The sequence below is a fragment of the Microcaecilia unicolor genome, chromosome 1 (assembly GCF_901765095.1).
Source record: "Microcaecilia unicolor chromosome 1, aMicUni1.1, whole genome shotgun sequence".
NCBI classification, from domain to species: domain Eukaryota; kingdom Metazoa; phylum Chordata; class Amphibia; order Gymnophiona; family Siphonopidae; genus Microcaecilia; species Microcaecilia unicolor.
Genome location: NC_044031.1, coordinates 23,771,067 through 23,789,475, shown reverse-complemented (window position 1 = coordinate 23,789,475; position 18,409 = coordinate 23,771,067). Strand labels below are relative to the sequence as shown.

Genomic DNA, 18,409 nt, shown 5'->3' with positions numbered 1-18,409 from the left:
GGCACTCAGGGAACACAAAGCCATAGCGGAGAGATTAAATGAATTCTTTGCACTGGTCTTCACCGAGGAAGATTTGGGAGAGATACTGGTGCCAGAAAAGATATTCAAAGCTGACAAGTCACAGAAACTGAATCAAATCTCTGTAAACCTGGAAGATGTAACGGCGCAATTTAACAAGCTAAAGAGTAGCAAATCACCTGGACCGGATGGTATTCATCACAGAGTACTGACAGTATTGAAAAATGAACTTGCAGAACTATTGTTAGTAATATATCTTTAAAATCAAGCATGGTACTGGAAGATTGGAGGGTGGCCAATGTAACGCCGATTTAAAAAAAAAAAAGGTTCAAGAAGTGATCCGGGAAATTATAGATGGGTGAGCCTGACATTGGTGTCAGGTAAATTGGTAGAGACTATTATAAAGAACAAAATTACAGAGCATATTCAAAAGGATGGATTAATGAGACAAAGTCAACATGGATTTAGTGAAGGGAAATTTTGCCTCACCAATCTATTACATTTCTTTGAAGGGGTGAACAAGCATGTGGATAAAGTTGAGTCGGTTGATATTGTGTATCTTGATTTTCAAACGGTATCTGACACAGTAACATACATAGTAATGTAGTAGATGACAGCTTAAAGTATGTAAACTACACATGTATACTTGGTCATGATTTGTCCTTGTCACTACTACTACTAATCATATCTATAGTGCTACCAGACATACACGGAGCTGTACACATATGCAGGTACTTCTCTGTCTCTTTAGGGCTCACAATCAAAGATTTTTTTTCTTTTTTTTGTACCTGGGGCAATGGAGGGTTAAGTGACTTACCCAAGGTCACAAGGAGCTGCAGTGGGAATCAAACCCAGGTTGCCAGGATCAAAGCCCACTGCACTAACCATTCGGCCACTCCCTCTCTTTCCAGGGCATAGATCGTAGAAGTCTGTCCAACACTGATCTTATTCTCCAGCTACTGAAGTTCAATCTGTCTAGCCTTGATCAGGGCCCAGACCATACAAGTCTGCCCAGCACTGGCTTTGCTTCCTAAATATTGGTGTCATCATCTAATCACCTCTAAGCTTGCTTGGTTCCATGACGTCCATACAGGATTCCTTTGTGTTCACCCCACACATTTTGAATTCCATTATGTGCTCTAGTTCTACCACCTTCTCATCCCAGGAAAAGGTTTCTTTGTAGATTTAGACCATTCAAAGTTTTGAATGTTGTGAGCTGGTCACCCTTCCAGACTTCAGCCAGGGCTGACCCTGCTTAGTTTCCTCCACACACACGGTCACTGCTGGGCTCTAGCCTTCTCGGTAACTCACAGGATTCTGTCTCAAACACTGGGGAGCTTTCTGCCTCCTCTTCTCCCTTCACAAAACGCTCATCAACACCAGGCTTCTTATGATTAAGGGTTTTATTAATGGCCATTTAACCTACTCCTCATGGCTTATTTCTTCTTTAACATCAACATTTCTTCTTCTTTAACAGAAACGTTTCTTCAAGTCAAACATAACAAAAAGGCACTTTACTCAGAGCCTGCTACTTACTACTACTACTTAACATTTCTAGAGTGCTACTAGGGTTACGCAGCGCTGTACAATTTAACAAAGAGAGACAGTCCCTGCTCAAAGAGCTTACAATCTAATAGACAAGTGAACGGTCGGTCCGAAGACAGTTCCTCAAACTCAAACAGTCAAACACAAGCATCTACTTTCCTTCTCCAGCTGTCACCTTTTCCAGAGACAGCTTCCCCAGTGTTTCCATCTACCTCCTACCGCTTTCCACCACTCTCTTAATAAAGCTGCCTGCAATCCTCTCACACCTGGTTCAATTTCCCAATCAACTGCTGGCTTCCCACTCTCCTGCCTAGAGTCCTCTCCTTGACTCTGCTTCCCTTGCTGCTGCAGTGCATTCTGGACCTTGTAGTTCCCTGCCTCTTCACAATGTCTGTATCACATTTTATTTATTTTATTTTTATTACATTTGTACCCCGCACTTTCCCACTCATGGCAGGCTCAATGCAGCAGGCAATGGAGGGTTAAGTGACTTGCCCAGAGTCACAAGGAACTGCCTGTGCTGGGAATCGAACTCAGTTCCTCAGGACCAAAGTCCACCACCCTAACCACTAGGCCACTCCTCCACTCCAATCATCCCTGTATCTCATTTCCTCCAGGGTATACGTGTCCAGTTCCTTGCGTCTCTCCTCATAGCCTTGTGATGCAAACCCCCTATCATGTTCGTCACTTTTCTCTAAACCACTTCAAGTCTTTCTACGTCCTTAGCAAGATACGGCCTCCAAAACTGAACCCAATACTCCAAGTGGGGCCTCACCAACAACTTGTACAGGGGCATCAACACCTCCTTTCTTCTGCTGGTTATACCTCCTTCTATGCAGCCTAGCATCCTTCTGGCTACGACCAGTGTCTCGCCGCATTGTTTCATCACCCTGAGATCATCAGACACCATCACCCCAAGGTCTCTCTCCTGAGCTGTGCTTATCAATCTCTCTCCTCCTATACAGCACATCTCCTTTGGATTTCTGCACTTCCTGGGAAAAGTACCTCATGAAAGACTCCAGAGGAAATTGGAACGGATGGGATAGGAAGTAGTGCTTTATTGTGGATTAAAAATTGGTTAAAAGATAGAAAACAGAGAGTAAGGTTAAATGGTCAGTATTCTCAATGAAGAAGGGTAGATAGTGGGGTTCCTCAAGGCTCTGTGCTGGGACTGTTGCCTTTTAACATGTTTATAAATGATCTAGAGATGGGAGTAACTAGTGAGATAATTAAATTTGCTGACGACACAAACTTATTCAAAGTTGTTAAATCACAAGAGGATTGTGAAAAATTACAAGAGGACCTTAAGAGACTGGGCATCCAAAGGGCAGATGATGTTTAATGTGAGTACGAGCAAAGTGATGCATGTGGGAAAGAGGAACCCGAATTATTGCAATTTAATGCAAGGTTCCATATTAGGAGTCACCGACCAGGAAAGGGATCTAGGTGTCACTGTTCATGATATCTTTAAACCCTCTGCTCAGTATGCGGCAGCAGCTAAGAAAGCAAAGAGAATGTTAGGTATTATTAGGAAAGGAATAAAAAATGAGGACGTTACAATGCCTTTGTATGGCTCCATGGTGCGACCACACCTCAAATATTGTGTGCATTTTCGGTCACTGCATCTCAAAAAAGATATGGTGGAATTAGAAAAGGTACAGAGAAGGGAGATGAAAATGATAAAGGGGATGGGACGGCTTCCCTATGAGGAAAGGCTAAAGTGGCCAGGGCTCTTCAGCTTGGAGAAGAGACGGCTGAGGGGAGATATAATAGAGGTCTATAAAATAATGAGTGGAATGGAGCGGGTAGACGTGAATCGATTGTTTACTTTTTCCATAAAATAGTGAGACTAAGGGGCCCACAATGAAGCTACAAAGTAGTAAATTTAAAACAAATCGGAGAAAATAATTCTTCACTCAATGTGTAATTAAACTCTGGAATTTGTTGCCAGAGAATGTAGTAAAAAAAAGTTAGCTTAGCAGGGTTTAAAAAGGTTTGGATAGCTTCCTAAAAGAAATGTCCATAAGCCATTATTAAAATGGACTTGGGGAAAATCCACTGCTTATTTCTAGGATAAGCAGCATAAAATGTATTGTACTGTTCTGAGATCTTGCCTGGTATTTGTGACCTGGATTGGCCACTGTTGGAAACAGGATGCTGGGCTTGATGGACTTTCTGTCTGTCTCAGTATGGCAATACTTATGTACTTATGATATCAATATTAATAAGGCTGATATGAATATTGATATTTTAATTATCGTAATAGAAGTATCGAAACATAAAGGCAGATAAAGGCCAAACGGCCCATCCAGTCTGCAACCACTAACTCTTCCTTTTCCTAAGGGACCCCACGTGCTTGTCCCACGCTTTCTGAAATTCTGACACAGTCTTCATCTCCACGACCTCCACCAGGAGGTCATCCATGCTTCCACCACCCTTTCTGTTAGTTAGGAGGAAATAGGCTTCAGAGGAATTCCTCCGAAGCCTATTCCCTCCTAACTTCATCACATGCCCCCTCATTCCAGAGTTTTCCTTCATTTGAAAAAGGCTCACTTCCTGTACATTAATGCCCCTGAGATATTTAAACGTCTCTATCATACCTCCTCTCTTCCAGAGTATACATATACATAGTAGATGATGGCAGAAAAAGACCTACACAGTCCATCCAGTCTGCCCAAGATCAACTCATATGTGTAGAGGTTCCTGAGCCTGTCCCTATATGTTTTATGGCCAAGATCGCTTACCAGTTTTGTAGCTGCCCTCTGGACCGACGCCAGCATATCAGCATAACCAGCAGCTGCATAATATTATCCTATATAATAATTCTCACCTCCAACGTTCTGAGGCTGCCTGGAACCGTGGCTTCCGGCTGGAGGTTGATGGAGTAGATAAAAGTGACGTCATACCACCAATGAAACCAATGAAGTGGCACGCGAACAAGAACAATAAACCAAAGCTCGAGCCTGTCTGCCAACCTACCGCGCACACTAACGTGCTTTGTGAGAGCGGTTAGTGACTAACCGCTCTCACAAAACAAACCTGCAGACGGGAGCGCCGTACTCAACAACAACAACAAAAAAAACCCGCTGAGCACACTGACACGCGATCTCCAGAACCTGCAGCGCTGATAAAGAAAAAATACAGCTGACGTACTCCCGCCAGCAAGAAATTAACCAGCCTGCAAAAAAAAAAAACGCCGTCGTGACGAAACTGCCGTACTACTTAAAAAACAAAAAAAAGAAAACCAGTTCTCCACCCTGACCAGTCGCCCTCCCGAACCTCGCCGTCCCGACCTAGACAGAGACCTCAAGACTGTGACAGCTGGACCTTTAGACTGAAACAGTCTTTAAACAGCCCCCCCCCCCCCCAAAACGGGAGAGGCACTTTTCCACCCCATTACTAGGCAAAACGTCTCTGCAGAGCATCCTGACAGAACCAGAGATGTCTCCAGATCCACAAGTGCCTAGAAGCATGAAGGAGAAGACTGAAGAAGAGTATGCAGGTAGGGGGGGGGTTTGGTTTTCTTTCTATTTTTCTCCCCCCCCCCCCCCATTTTTAATCCCACTGATTGGCTGCGCCTCGGGTGAAGTCACAAAGCAAGCAAACCTACCCTGTTTCCCCGAAAGTAAGACATCCCCTGAAAATAAGACCTAGTAGAGGTTTTCCTGAATTGGTAGATATAAGGCCTCCCCCGAAAGTAAGACCTAGCAAATTTTTGTTTGAAATCAGGGCCACCGAGAGCCAGACAAGGCTGCCCCCGGGCCGCTCCTCCCCCACCCGAGGTCGCCGGGCCCCCCCTCCACCCACCCTCCGTCGCTCCCGGAACTAACCTTAAACTCCTCCTTTCACCTTCGCAGCAAGCAGCAGCAGGGCAGACCCCTCCTTCCTTCCGTGCCCCGCCCTCACGGATGTTACGTCAAGCGAGGGCGGGACACGAAAGGAAGGAGTGGCCTGCCCTGCTGCTGCTTGCTGCGAAGGTGAAAGGAGGCATTTAAGGTTAGTTCCGGGCGGGCGGGCCAACCCCTATGTTTCCCCGAAAAATAAGACAGCCTCTGAAAATAAGACCTAGCACATTTTTGGGGGCAAAAATTAATATAAGACAGTGTCTTATTTTCGGGGAAACACGGTATGAGATACTGCAGGACGTTTAATAGACAGGAGTGGAAGTGAGCAAAGCAAGTCTATGGTCAGGGTTGCCAGGTAGAAATTTTTTTTCCAGCCCAATCCGGGCCAGAAACCAGCCCAAAACCCGCCCAAACACAAACCCCGCCCCTGACACCCCCACCCCCGCGGCCCCGCCCCCGCCGTCACCGGCCCCGCCTCCCACGTCATCGGGCCCGCCTCCCCGTCATCAGCCCCGCCTCCCACGTCATCGGGCCCGCCTCCCCGTCATCGGCCCCGCCTCCCCGTCATCGGCCCCGCCTCCCACGTCATCGGCCCCGCCTCCCACGTCATCGGCCCCGCCCAAAACGTCACTAACCCCGCCCAAAAACGTCACTAACCCCGCCCCCCGCGGCCGAAAAAAATCAAAAAGCAGCCCAAAAAGCCGCCCGGAAGCCTAAAAAACCGCCCAAAAAACCGCAACCCGCCGCGGGCAAAAATTTCCCGCGGCGGGGCGCGGAAAACCGCCCAATTGGGCGGTAAAACCGCCCACCTGGCAACACTGTCTATGGTAAGCAAGGAAGCCCATTGGTTAATCTCTGTTTCCACTCCCCTACGCAGCCATCATTGGTATACACTCAAAAACAAGCAAACCTAGGAGCTGCTGCTTCACATTTCTGCAACTGGGAGACAGACCGGGGGGGGACAACGACCTTGGAACTGGGAGGGAGGGAGGGAGGGGGGACCCTGGCACATACTCTCATTCTCACACACACACTCGCACCCAGTCTCACTTTCTCTCTCTGTCACACACACACACTCATACATTCACTCTCTCTCACGCAGTCACTCTCACACACACTCTCTCAAACATACACACTCCGAGGAAAACCTTGCTAGCGCCCGTTTCCTTTAAAACAGAAACGGGCCTTTTTTACTAGTTATTAATATTTTCAAACTATCTTCATTGTAATAAAATGCAGATTTTAATATTAAGTTGTGTAAGCACTTAGCAGTCTACAAGTAAAGTCAGAAACAATACAGTTTATACCTACAACCACCTAGGCTTCACCTTTGGGTTTAAAGAGCAATAAAATGCAAAACCATGGAATATACCATTGTTTCTTCTAAAGCCTGGAAGTGGAGGAAGGGTTCTGAGGCTTTTCCCCCTTTGTACTCTATTGAACAAATTTGTGATAATATAAGAAGTGTCTGCTCCTGTTTATTGAAAGAGTTTAGTGTGAGGCTGCCCAATTACCGCCAGGTTCCCCCCCCCCCCCCCCCGGAATAAAAAAAATAAAATAAAAATTGGCATTTTATTTGTAAAACGGACCCAAAGAGTGTCAGAGAGCAGGAGGAGCAGCTGAAGTGTGAGGGGAGGAGAATAAGGAAGTACAGCCTCGTGTCTACTGGGAATAAAGAACAGAACTTGCTTTTCTGGATCCCAGGAATGGATTGAGCAGTGCCAGGCTCATTTCTTCTTCTGCTTGTGTATGAGGCTGCCTGGCACTGCATCCCCTGCTGCCCACCTCCTGCCAGTCTCCTACCTGCTGAGCACAAAGCCCTGCAGCCATTCTGCCCTTATCCACAGCACCATTTCCAGCCCCAGGCTCAGGAGCAGCAGCCCTGTGAAGGTAGGGGAACCAGGAAGAAGAACTTTCTTTCCTCTGCTTGCTCCATGCACCATGTGTGTATCAGAGGTTGCATGACATTGCCTGGCACTGCATCCCCTGCTGCCCACCTCCTGCCAGTCTCCTACCTGCTGAGCACAAAGCCCTGCAGCCATTCTCCTGCCCTGGCTCCGTCTTTGCTGGCTCAGGAGCAGCAGCCCTGTGAAGGTAGGGGAACCAGGAAGAAGAACTTTCTTTCCTCTGCTTGCTCCATGCACCATGTGTGTATCAGAGGTTGCATGACATTGCCTGGCACTGCATCCCCTGCTGCCCACCTCCTGCCAGTCTCCTACCTGCTGAGCACAAAGCCCTGCAGCCATTCTCCTGCCCTTCTCCACAGTACCATTTCCAGCCCCGGCTCAGGAGCAGCAGCCCTGTGAAGGGAGGGGAACCAGGAAGAAGAACTTTCTTTTTCGTCTGCTTGCTCCATGCACCATGTGTGTATCAGAGGTTGCATGACATTGCCTGACACTGCATCCCCTGCTGGCCACCTCCTGCCAGTCTCCTACCTGCTGAGCACAAAGTCCTGCAGCCATTCTCCTGCCCTTCGCCACAGCACCATTTCCTGCCCCGGCTCAGGAGCAGCAGCCCTGTGAAGGGAGGGGAACCAGGAAGAAGAACTTTCTTTTATGTGTATCAGAGGTTGCATGACATTACCTGGCACTGCATCCCCTGCTGCCCACCTCCTGCCAGTCTCCTACCTGCTGAGCGCAAAGCCCTGCAGCCATTCTCCTGCCCTTCTCCACAGCACCATTTCCAGCCCCTGTGAAGGGAGGGGAACCAGGAAGAAGAACTTTCTTTTTCGTCTGCTTGCTCCATGCACCATGTGTGTATCAGAGGTTGCATGACATTGCCTGGCACTGCATCCCCTGCTGCCCACCTCCTGCCAGTCTCCTACCTGCTGAGCACAAAGCCCTGCAGCCATTCTCCTGCCCTTCTCCACAACACCATTTCCAGCCCCTGTGAAGGGAGGGGAACCAGGAAGAAGAACTTTCTTTTATGTGTATCAGAGGTTGCATGACATTGCCTGGCACTGCATCCCCTGCTGCCCACCTCCTGCCAGTCTCCTACCTGCTGAGCACAAAGCCCTGCAGCCATTCTCCTGCCCTTCTCCACAGCACCATTTCCAGCCCCTGTGAAGGGAGGGGAACCAGGAAGAAGAACTTTCTTTTTTGTCTGCTTGCTCCATGCACCATGTGTGTATCAGAGGTTGCATGACATTGCCTGGCACTGCATCCCCTGCTGCCCACCTCCTGCCAGTCTCCTACCTGCTGAGCACAAAGCCCTGCAGCCATTCTCCTGCCCTGGTTCCCTCTTTGCTGGCTCAGAAGCAGCAGCCCTGTGAAGGGAGGGGAACCAGGAAGAAGAACTTTCCATGCACCATGTGTGTATCAGAGGTTGCTTGACATTGCCTGGCACTGCATCCCCTGCTGCCCACCTCCTGCCAGTCTCCTACCTGCTGAGCACAAAGCCCTGCAGCCATTCTCCTGCCCTTCTCCACAGCACCATTTCCAGCCCCTGTGAAGGGAGGGGAACCAGGAAGAAGAACTTTCTTTTTTGTCTGCTTGCTCCATGCACCATGTGTGTATCAGAGGTTGCATGACATTGCCTGGCACTGCATCCCCTGCTGCCCACCTCCTGCCAGTCTCCTACCTGCTGAGCACAAAGCCCTGCAGCCATTCTCCTGCCCTGGTTCCCTCTTTGCTGGCTCAGAAGCAGCAGCCCTGTGAAGGGAGGGGAACCAGGAAGAAGAACTTTCCATGCACCATGTGTGTATCAGAGGTTGCTTGACATTGCCTGGCACTGCATCCCCTGCTGCCCACCTCCTGCCAGTCTCCTACCTGCTGAGCACAAAGCCCTGCAGCCATTCTCCTGCCCTTCTCCACAGCACCATTTCCAGCCCCTGTGAAGGGAGGGGAACCAGGAAGAAGAACTTTCTTTTATGTGTATCAGAGGTTGCATGACATTGCCTGGCACTGCATCCCCTGCTGCCCACCTCCTGCCAGTCTCCTACCTGCTGAGCGCAAAGCCCTGCAGGCTGCAGCCATTCTCCTGCCCTTCTCCACAGCACCATTTCCAGCCCCTGTGAAGGGAGGGGAACCAGGAAGAAGAACTTTCTTTTTTGTCTGCTTGCTCCATGCACCATGTGTGTATCAGAGGTTGCATGACATTGCCTGGCACTGCATCCCCTGCTGCCCACCTCCTGCCACTCTCCTACCTGCTGAGCACAAAGCCCTGCAGCCATTCTCCTGCCCTTCTCCACAACACCATTTCCAGCCCCTGTGAAGGGAGGGGAACCAGGAAGAAGAACTTTCTTTTATGTGTATCAGAGGTTGCATGACATTGCCTGGCACTGCATCCCCTGCTGCCCACCTCCTGCCAGTCTCCTACCTGCTGAGCACAAAGCCCTGCAGCCATTCTCCTGCCCTTCTCCACAGCACCATTTCCAGCCCCTGTGAAGGGAGGGGAACCAGGAAGAAGAACTTTCTTTTTTGTCTGCTTGCTCCATGCACCATGTGTGTATCAGAGGTTGCATGACATTGCCTGGCACTGCATCCCCTGCTGCCCACCTCCTGCCAGTCTCCTACCTGCTGAGCACAAAGCCCTGCAGCCATTCTCCTGCCCTGGTTCCCTCTTTGCTGGCTCAGAAGCAGCAGCCCTGTGAAGGGAGGGGAACCAGGAAGAAGAACTTTCCATGCACCATGTGTGTATCAGAGGTTGCTTGACATTGCCTGGCACTGCATCCCCTGCTGCCCACCTCCTGCCAGTCTCCTACCTGCTGAGCACAAAGCCCTGCAGCCATTCTCCTGCCCTTCTCCACAGCACCATTTCCAGCCCCTGTGAAGGGAGGGGAACCAGGAAGAAGAACTTTCTTTTATGTGTATCAGAGGTTGCATGACATTGCCTGGCACTGCATCCCCTGCTGCCCACCTCCTGCCAGTCTCCTACCTGCTGAGCACAAAGCCCTGCAGCCATTCTCCTGCCCTGGTTCCCTCTTTGCTGGCTCAGAAGCAGCAGCCCTGTGAAGGGAGGGGAACCAGGAAGAAGAACTTTCCATGCACCATGTGTGTATCAGAGGTTGCTTGACATTGCCTGGCACTGCATCCCCTGCTGCCCACCTCCTGCCAGTCTCCTACCTGCTGAGCACAAAGCCCTGCAGCCATTCTCCTGCCCTTCTCCACAGCACCATTTCCAGCCCCTGTGAAGGGAGGGGAACCAGGAAGAAGAACTTTCTTTTATGTGTATCAGAGGTTGCATGACATTGCCTGGCACTGCATCCCCTGCTGCCCACCTCCTGCCAGTCTCCTACCTGCTGAGCGCAAAGCCCTGCAGGCTGCAGCCATTCTCCTGCCCTTCTCCACAGCACCATTTCCAGCCCCTGTGAAGGGAGGGGAACCAGGAAGAAGAACTTTCTTTTTCCTCTGCTTGCTCCATGCACCATGTGTGTATCAGAGGTTGCATGACATTGCCTGGCACTGCATCCCCTGCTGCCCAACTCCTGCCAGTCTCCTACCTGCTGAGCGCAAAGATCCTGCAGCCATTCTCCTGCCCTTCTCCAGACTGAGGGCTCTGGTTCTGGCTCTGGCCGCTTTGGGCTTTGCTGGGTCTCTGCAGGCACTCGTTTGGTGTTGCTGCTATGAGCACCGACTGTACACATAGATAGTACAACCAGCAGCACTTCCCCCAGAAGGAGGTGATGTCATAAAGGGAGGCAGGACCCTACAACTGTGGCGGTGGATACCGGGAAATGTAGTCCTGCTGGGATGCAGTCCCGTAACTATCCAGAGAAAGCAGCACAGTAAGACTACATTACCCAGCATCCAATGCAGGGCACTCCTCCTCCTGTGATGTCACTTCGTCCTGGAGAGAACAAAGAGCTGTGCTGAAATCTAAGAACACCAAGAGTGAAGCTGAGGGTCTACCCTGACCCAGCAGTGTTGAGTCCTTGTAGGGAGGGAGCTGGTGAGAAGAGCAGGAGAATGGCTGCAGGAATTTCTGCTCAGCAGGTAGGAGACCACTGGCAGGAGGGGGAGAGCAGGGGATGCAAAGCCTAGGAAAAGGAGGACAGATTGAGCCAGTCTGGGTTTTACTTCCACTGCTGTCAATGGAAGCAAAACCCAGGCTGGATCAAGGTGTCCTCCTTTTTCTGGAGCCATATGGTAACCCTAGCCCTCTCTCTCTCACACACACACACACACACTGGGGCAAGCAGACGAAGAAAGGAGCCATGATACTGCTCAATCCATTCCTGGGGCTCCAGAAAAGAAAGCTCTGCTCTTTATTCCCTGTGCTGCCCCTGAGGCTGTTTTTCCTGGTTCTCTTCCCATCTAACAACAGTCAGGGCTTTTTTTTTTGAGGGGGTACTGAGGACCGGCACCTTTTCCATTGTCTGCTAAAATTGACCAGTGATCCCCAAGATTTAATGAAAGAGTTTAGGCTCTATAGATTCTGTGACTGGTTGCAGGGGGTCTGGCCATTGTGGGGTGGGTCCCTCAGTGATCACTCCACCCCAATGGGTGGCCTGGCATTTGAGTACTGCCACCTTTTTCAGTAGAAAAAAATGCACTGACAGCTGATTGTCAAACTTTATGACGCTGTCATGTCCTGATGCTGGAAAAGTAAACGCGGGCGCTAGAGGCCATTAGCACCAGACTAGCGCCCGCATTTACTAGGGCAGGATGTTCAGAGGCCCAGGGCACGGAAACAAACGCGCAAGTAGCATGCAAATATAGTCAAACTCACGTAAATGAGATCATTTTGTATTCCTCGTAAATGCTCAGAAAATAGCGCCGAAAACAAAACTACCTTACCGCTGTAAAAAAAAAAAAAACGCCAGGTCAGAGCAGGCGTTAGGCTGTTCGAAAAGAGAATTTTTCATGATTCTTTCTTTTTTTTATTATTTTGTTTATTTATAGATTATTAAATTTACATTTATGCAATAATACATAGATGCACACTTCACAAATTAAAGTTTAAACTTAATATCTCAAAAAGGCAAAAATATTCTCTTATTTAGTCCACAAATATTGACCCAGGATCTAGGAAATTAAAAAAAAGAGCAGATAGGACCTACAATATCACAGCCAGGATAAGCGCTAGCAATCAAGGATTTCACAGCAATTATTCTTTAGTTGAAATGAACTCTATTAGCTTCCCTGGGTCAAAACAAAAGTGTAATTAACAGCATTCAAAGAAATATAACACTTGCATGGAAATTTCAACATAAAGGATCCTCCTATTCGGAGAACCCTTTCTTTTAACACCAAAAACTGCTTTCTTCTTCTTTGAGTCTCTCTACAAAAATCCGGAAATATCTGTATTTTTGATCCAAGAAAAGGAGAGTTCATGTGTCTGAAATAAAGTTTGAATATATTATCCCGATCCAGTTGTAAGGCAAATGTAACCAGCAGTGTAGTTCTTTCAGTCACTACCTCCAAAGATTGCTCTAAAAATTCTGTCAGATTTACATCAGACTGGGGATTAGTAGGTAATTTACTCAGACCGGCTCCTGAAATATATTGTGTCCTGGTAATAAGCGGAAATCCCTCAGAGGGGATACCTAGTACCTCTGAGAAATATTTTTTAAGCATATCTAGGGCCGGAATGAGGGGAGCTTTAGGAAAATTAAGAAATCGTAGATTGTTCCCTCTAATCTGATTTTCTATTTTTCGCTGCTGGAAATTACTATTTTTTATCAGCATTATAGTTGAAGAATTCACTGCTACTAAATCTTTATCAAAAGTCTCCATTTTAGTCTTCTGTTCTGCAATTTCAGATTTTACTACAGTTTGAACTTGCTTTAATTCAGTCACCTCAGACTCAGGAAAGATGTCAGGAAGTATTTTTTCACGGAGAGGGTGGTAGATGCTTGGAATGCCCTCCCGCGGGAGGTGGTGGAGATGAAAACGGTAACGGAGTTCAAACATGCGTGGGATATGCATAGAGGAATCCTGTGCAGAAGGAATGGATCCTCAGAAGCTTAGCTGAAATTGGGTGGCAGAGCAGGTGGGGGGAAGAGGGGGTGGTGGTTGGGAGGCGAGGATAGGGGAGGGCAGACTTATACGGTCTGTACCAGAGCCGGTGATGGGAGGCGGGACTGGTGGTTGGGAGGCGGGAAATACTGCTGGGCAGACTTATGTGGTCTGTGCCCTGAAAAGGACAGGTACAAATTCAAGGTAAGGTATACACAAATGAGTTTGTCTTGGGCAGACTGGATGGACCATGCAGGTCTTTTTCTGCCGTCATCTACTATGTTACTATGTTACCTCTCCCTTCAAAATACCTGTAATTTGCTGCAAGTTGGTATTCAAGCCTTGAATTGCTTCCCATTATAAATCAAGTGTAACAGTCGGTGGTTTAATCAACCCTCCAAGATTCCACGGGGGTTCACCGGGCTTCGCTTCAGATAGCAAACCTGTCTGAGCTGTTGTTCTCACTGGTGTCGAAGAAGCAACGGGGTCTCCAGCCGCGCCTGCAGGGGACCGACTTCCGGATTCTGCTAAGCGCTCCCTCGTTGTCTTCGCTTCAGCCCCTGGTCTTGGGGGGACTGTTATCTGGGGAGGGCTCAACGAAATTCCATCTGCGCTCCGGTCTCCAAGATCTCCCGGACCTCCCAAAGTGATACCTCCGGTCCCAAGCACTCGAAGGCCTGATTCCTGTAACGTCATCTGACGCAACAGAGGGGGATCGACCCTGCCCGTGGAGACAGGCAAGTTGGACTTCCCTTTCCTCTTACCCATTTCGGGTTTGAGGAAACTCAGTTGCGCCGATTTCGAGCAGGGTTCAGGAGCTCCCGCAGGGTGCTTCCGCTCACGCGCGCCATCTTGAGTCAGAGTCATTTTTCATGATTCTTTCTTCAAAATCTGGCAGTTTTGTTTGCTTTTGGATGCAGGAAACCTGTGCAAACCCTTAAGCTGTGGTCGCGAGAAACGAATATGCACAAATCACATCAAACCCAAAAGTGAATGCGCACTTTGGATTCTGTTTCCTGCGTTTAAACGCATCCAAGCTAAAAAAAAAAAAAAAAATTAAAACCGCTTATATTTAGGATGCCGAAAACAGACTCCAAGGTGTGCTTCTAAGTTCAGGTTTTGCCAGCTGCATGTGAACAGGAGCTTATCTCTGTACTTTTCTGCGCGTGCGCTATCCTCCTGCTGAAAGTCTTCTGCGTGTGCACCACGCACTATCCTCCTGCCAAATTCCCTAGTGCTGAACGCTATGAGTTCGCCTATATTTGCATCTCATTAGCGCTAACATTAGAGAGTTGTTCTGTACTGTTCAGGTGGTATCTTTTTACGACACTTTTCGGAACAGCCTAAGGGTTTTGAGCAGCAGGGCCTCCGTTTCTCCTTCCCGTGATCTCTTGAAATTAACCCAGGGAGGTTAGTTTGAGATTAGGAGATGTCATGAGCCTATCTAGGCCATTATACGGTCTGTGCCCTGAAGAGCACAGGTACAAATCAAAGTAGGGTATACATAAAAAGTAGCACATATGAGTTGTCTTGTTGGGCAGACTGGAAAACTCTTTTTATTGGAAAAAACTAAAAACAAATAACATACAAATCAAAAACAAGCCCCTAGCTATACACAGTCCTCCTATCTATGTACACCCCCTCCCCCTCCTCAATAGTACAGTGGAAACTGTTTATTAGAAAGACCAAAGAAAAAAACCGGACATGCAAATCAAACCCCAGGCTCCTAGCTAGACATGGTCTGCCTATCTATGTACACCCCCTCCTCAATAATACAATGGATCAACCCCCCCCCCCGACCCCCCACAACCCCTTCAGACAACTGGCACACAATCCCCTGGGAAGCATGTCCCCTCATGGCGGCTTAAGCCTCACGTGTCTCCACCACCTCGAAGCCACCCCCACCCCTTTTTCCACCCTTTCCCACTTCGCCGCTTCCTGCACCGCCCTTACCACATCCCAGCTGACTACCTCCGCCGGCCGGACCTCCTGGTACAGGGACACCCTGCAGCGCGCCATCCAGAGGCAGTACCGCAATATCACCGAAATCAGAAAGCGTGTTACCGGATCCCCGCGTCCCTCTCCACCCTCTGGGCCATACACCCAGTCCGCATAGCTGTAGTTGCGGAAACTGGGGATCTGCAGCAACGAGGAAACCCGGTCAGAGACCTGGACTGTAAATGGGCACCTCACCAGGAAATGCTCCATCGTCTCTTCAGTTCCAGCACATTCCTCCCGTGGGCACCCTCTATCCCGCACATTGCGATATTTCAAATTTCCTCGGACGTACAGTCTACCGTGAAAGGACAGCCACGCCAGGTCTTTATACTTCACCGGGATGCGGTTCGAAGCAATCAACCGTAACCCCTGCTGCATCCGTGGGGCCGGCGCGTCCCTCAGCGCCAGAGGAGCTGAGAACACCTGCGCCCGTACTCTGTCCATCCAGACCCCCCGTTGTCCTGCCTTCACCTCCCCCACCGTCAGCCCCCACACCCTCACCAATTTCACTAGGGTCTTGCAATAACTCACCCCCCCCGGAGCCCCCCTTCGCAGTGCCACTACCCTCCCCCCCTCCCGCCATAGGTCCCAATATCTCGGCCACCACTGCAGGACACTCCTAGCCCACCCCGGTGGCTCCCGCCCTACCGCCCTCCCCAGATTGAACTGCAGGAACAAAGCGCTGAAAAACAGGACTGGGTTTATCATGCCCACCCCCCCTCCCTCCTAGGCAGATAGGTAACATTCCGTTTTACCGGATTCGTCCTGTTGCCCCAGAGCAGCCGGAAGAACACCCCATACAAGGCCGTGTACCGGCTCTCCGGCAGCAGGCAGATGTAACTGACGAACAGAAACAAAGGAACTAAGTGTGCCTTGATGAGCTGTACCCGCTCCCCCATGGTCATTTTCCACCCCTTCCATCTAGAAATGTTAAATAGTAGTAGTAGTAGTATCCACCCTCCCCTTCACTTCTTGGAGACACCTATCCCAGTTGTAGAGCCTATAATCCCCCTTCTCGAAGTATATTCCCAAGACCCGTATACGTTCCACAGCTGTAGGAAACCTACCTCCCAACTCAAATTGCAGCCCCTGATCCCCAACCCACAGGCTATTGGACTTTTGAAAATTGACCTGCGACGCTGTTGCCTGCGAGTATTCCTGGATCAGGTTCTGCAATCTACCTCCCTCCCTCTGGTCCGCTACCCACACTGTAACGTCATCTGCATACGCCACGACCCTTAACTGGTTATTGTCCCCCACCTCCACCCCTTCCAGCCCCTCCGCCCCCCCCTTCTCCAGCCGTCTTATAAAAGGGTCGATGGCGTATGCATACAACAGCGGGCTGAGTGGGCACCCCTGTCGGACCCCTGCCCCTACCTCAAACCCCTGCCCTCTCCACCCGTTAACCAGGGGAAAACACCCCGCATGCCGATAGAGTAGCTGTAATTGCTCTATCCAACCCTTCGGAAACCCATAGCGCTCCAGAATGCTCCATAGGACACCCCACTGCACTCTATCAAACGCTTTTTCCTGGTCGAGTGTTACCAACAGCCTACCATGCCCTCCCACTCTACTGCGTTCTACCCCCTCCCGCACCCACGCTGCAGCTTCCAAGACCCCTCTCCCTTTAACCCCACATGCTTGCGAGGCTGCTAGCAAATCCCCAGACACCTGCCTCATTCTCTGGAATAGCATTCGCGCAAAGATTTTTCGATCCGTATTAAGCAGTGCTATAGGCCGCCAGTTGGCCAGCATCGCCGGGTCCTTCCCCTTACTTAGTAGGATAAGAGCCGCCTCTGTCAAGGAACTAGGCAAGGAACCCTCCAACTGGGCTGCCCCCCATACCCTCACCAGGATCGGCACCAGCTGCTCCTTAAAGGCCTGGTAGAACTCAGTTGTTAGCCCATCCGGCCCCGGCGAGGTCTTCCTGTGGAGCGCCCCGATGGCTTCCTCCACCTCCTGTTCTGTCCATGGGTTCAAGAGGGCCTGAAGCTGGGGTCCCCCGTGACCTATCCCCGGGGTTCCTTCCACATAACACTCCATCTGCTCCATATCAATCTGCTGGGCTGAAAGGAACGCCGCAAAGTGGTCCCTCACTGCCCCCAGAATCCCCTCCTTGGTGTCCTGCAGGACCCCCTGTGCATCCCGCACCCCCTCCATCACCCTGCGCGCCCTCCGCTCCCGGCAGCATGCGAAGGGGTCCGGGCTACACATTTTCCCGAAGTCCCGCTCATACACCAAGGAGGTGTAGCGGTTGTACTGTACCTGCTCCAGGAGTGCTTGGAGATCATGTATTTCTTCCTCCCTCCCCCCTTGTGAAATCAATGTGTCCCTCTTTTTCTTTATTGCCATGCCCAACTTTGTCCTTTCCCTCCCCTCCCTTCTCGCCTGTCTGAGAAAGAATCCCCGCGTTCGTCTTTTCACTGTATCCCACCACTCCCCCAATGACTGAAATGCCCCCTGCACTGACACCTGATCTTCCAAAAACCGGCGGTACTCCTCCCGCACCTGCTCGCTACCTAACCACTTTAAATTTAGTCGCCATAACCCCCTCCCTGGCCTCTGCGCTGCCGCCCCCCCCCCCCCACCTGAAGGAGGACCATGTGGTGGTCTGAAAAGTCCACGTCCACGGTTCGTGGACCCCCCAGACAAACCCCCTTCTTTACCAGGAATCTATCGATTCTACTTTTACACTGCCCTCGAAAGAACGTGAACCCCTCCTGTTCCTCACAGAAGGCCACATGCGCGTCTACCAGCTCTGCCTCCCGCATGATCCCTGCCAGCCTCACCCCGTCATAGCCCACCTGTACCGATCGTCCCCCACTATCCTTTTTCCGCAATATGGTGTTAAAATCTCCCCCCCAGACTACTTGGCGCGAAGTGTATAGGTAGGGTTTGATCTTCCCAAAGAGGAGCACCCTTTCCTTCTTGCTTTGGGGCCCGTACACATTCACCACCCTCAGTGCTCTATCCTCCCAAATCGCATCCACAACAAGACATCTCCCCACCCCCAGCTCCACCACTCGCTGAATATTCACCCGGTGGGACTTAAATAAGATCCCCACCCCACCATACCTCTCCCCCGCCAACCCCCACACCGAGGGA

The 18,409-nt window shown here is 50.1% G+C and overlaps 2 protein-coding genes across 4 annotated transcripts in view; one reads left to right on the top strand and one right to left on the bottom strand.

Moving 5' to 3' along the window:
- Positions 1–10,500, bottom strand: part of LOC115459997 (zinc finger protein 160-like) — a 49,930-nt gene extending 39,430 nt beyond the window's left edge. The window contains exon 1 of the mRNA XM_030189860.1: positions 10,472–10,500. Coding sequence (XP_030045720.1) covers positions 10,472–10,498 — 27 coding nt within the window. The 5' untranslated portion in view covers positions 10,499–10,500. The remainder of the gene's footprint in view (positions 1–10,471) is intronic.
- LOC115463370 (gastrula zinc finger protein XlCGF26.1-like) overlaps positions 1–18,409 on the top strand; it is a 952,960-nt gene that overhangs the window by 889,555 nt on the left and 44,996 nt on the right. Inside the window, exon 1 of one of the 3 annotated variants that reach the window (XM_030193806.1) lies at positions 11,226–11,341. The exons of the other annotated variants lie outside the window; for them this stretch is intronic. Within the exon in view, the coding sequence (XP_030049666.1) occupies positions 11,315–11,341 (27 nt within the window). The 5' untranslated portion in view covers positions 11,226–11,314. Of the gene's footprint in view, positions 1–11,225; positions 11,342–18,409 lie in introns of those variants that run through there. 3 annotated transcript variants of the gene reach the window in all.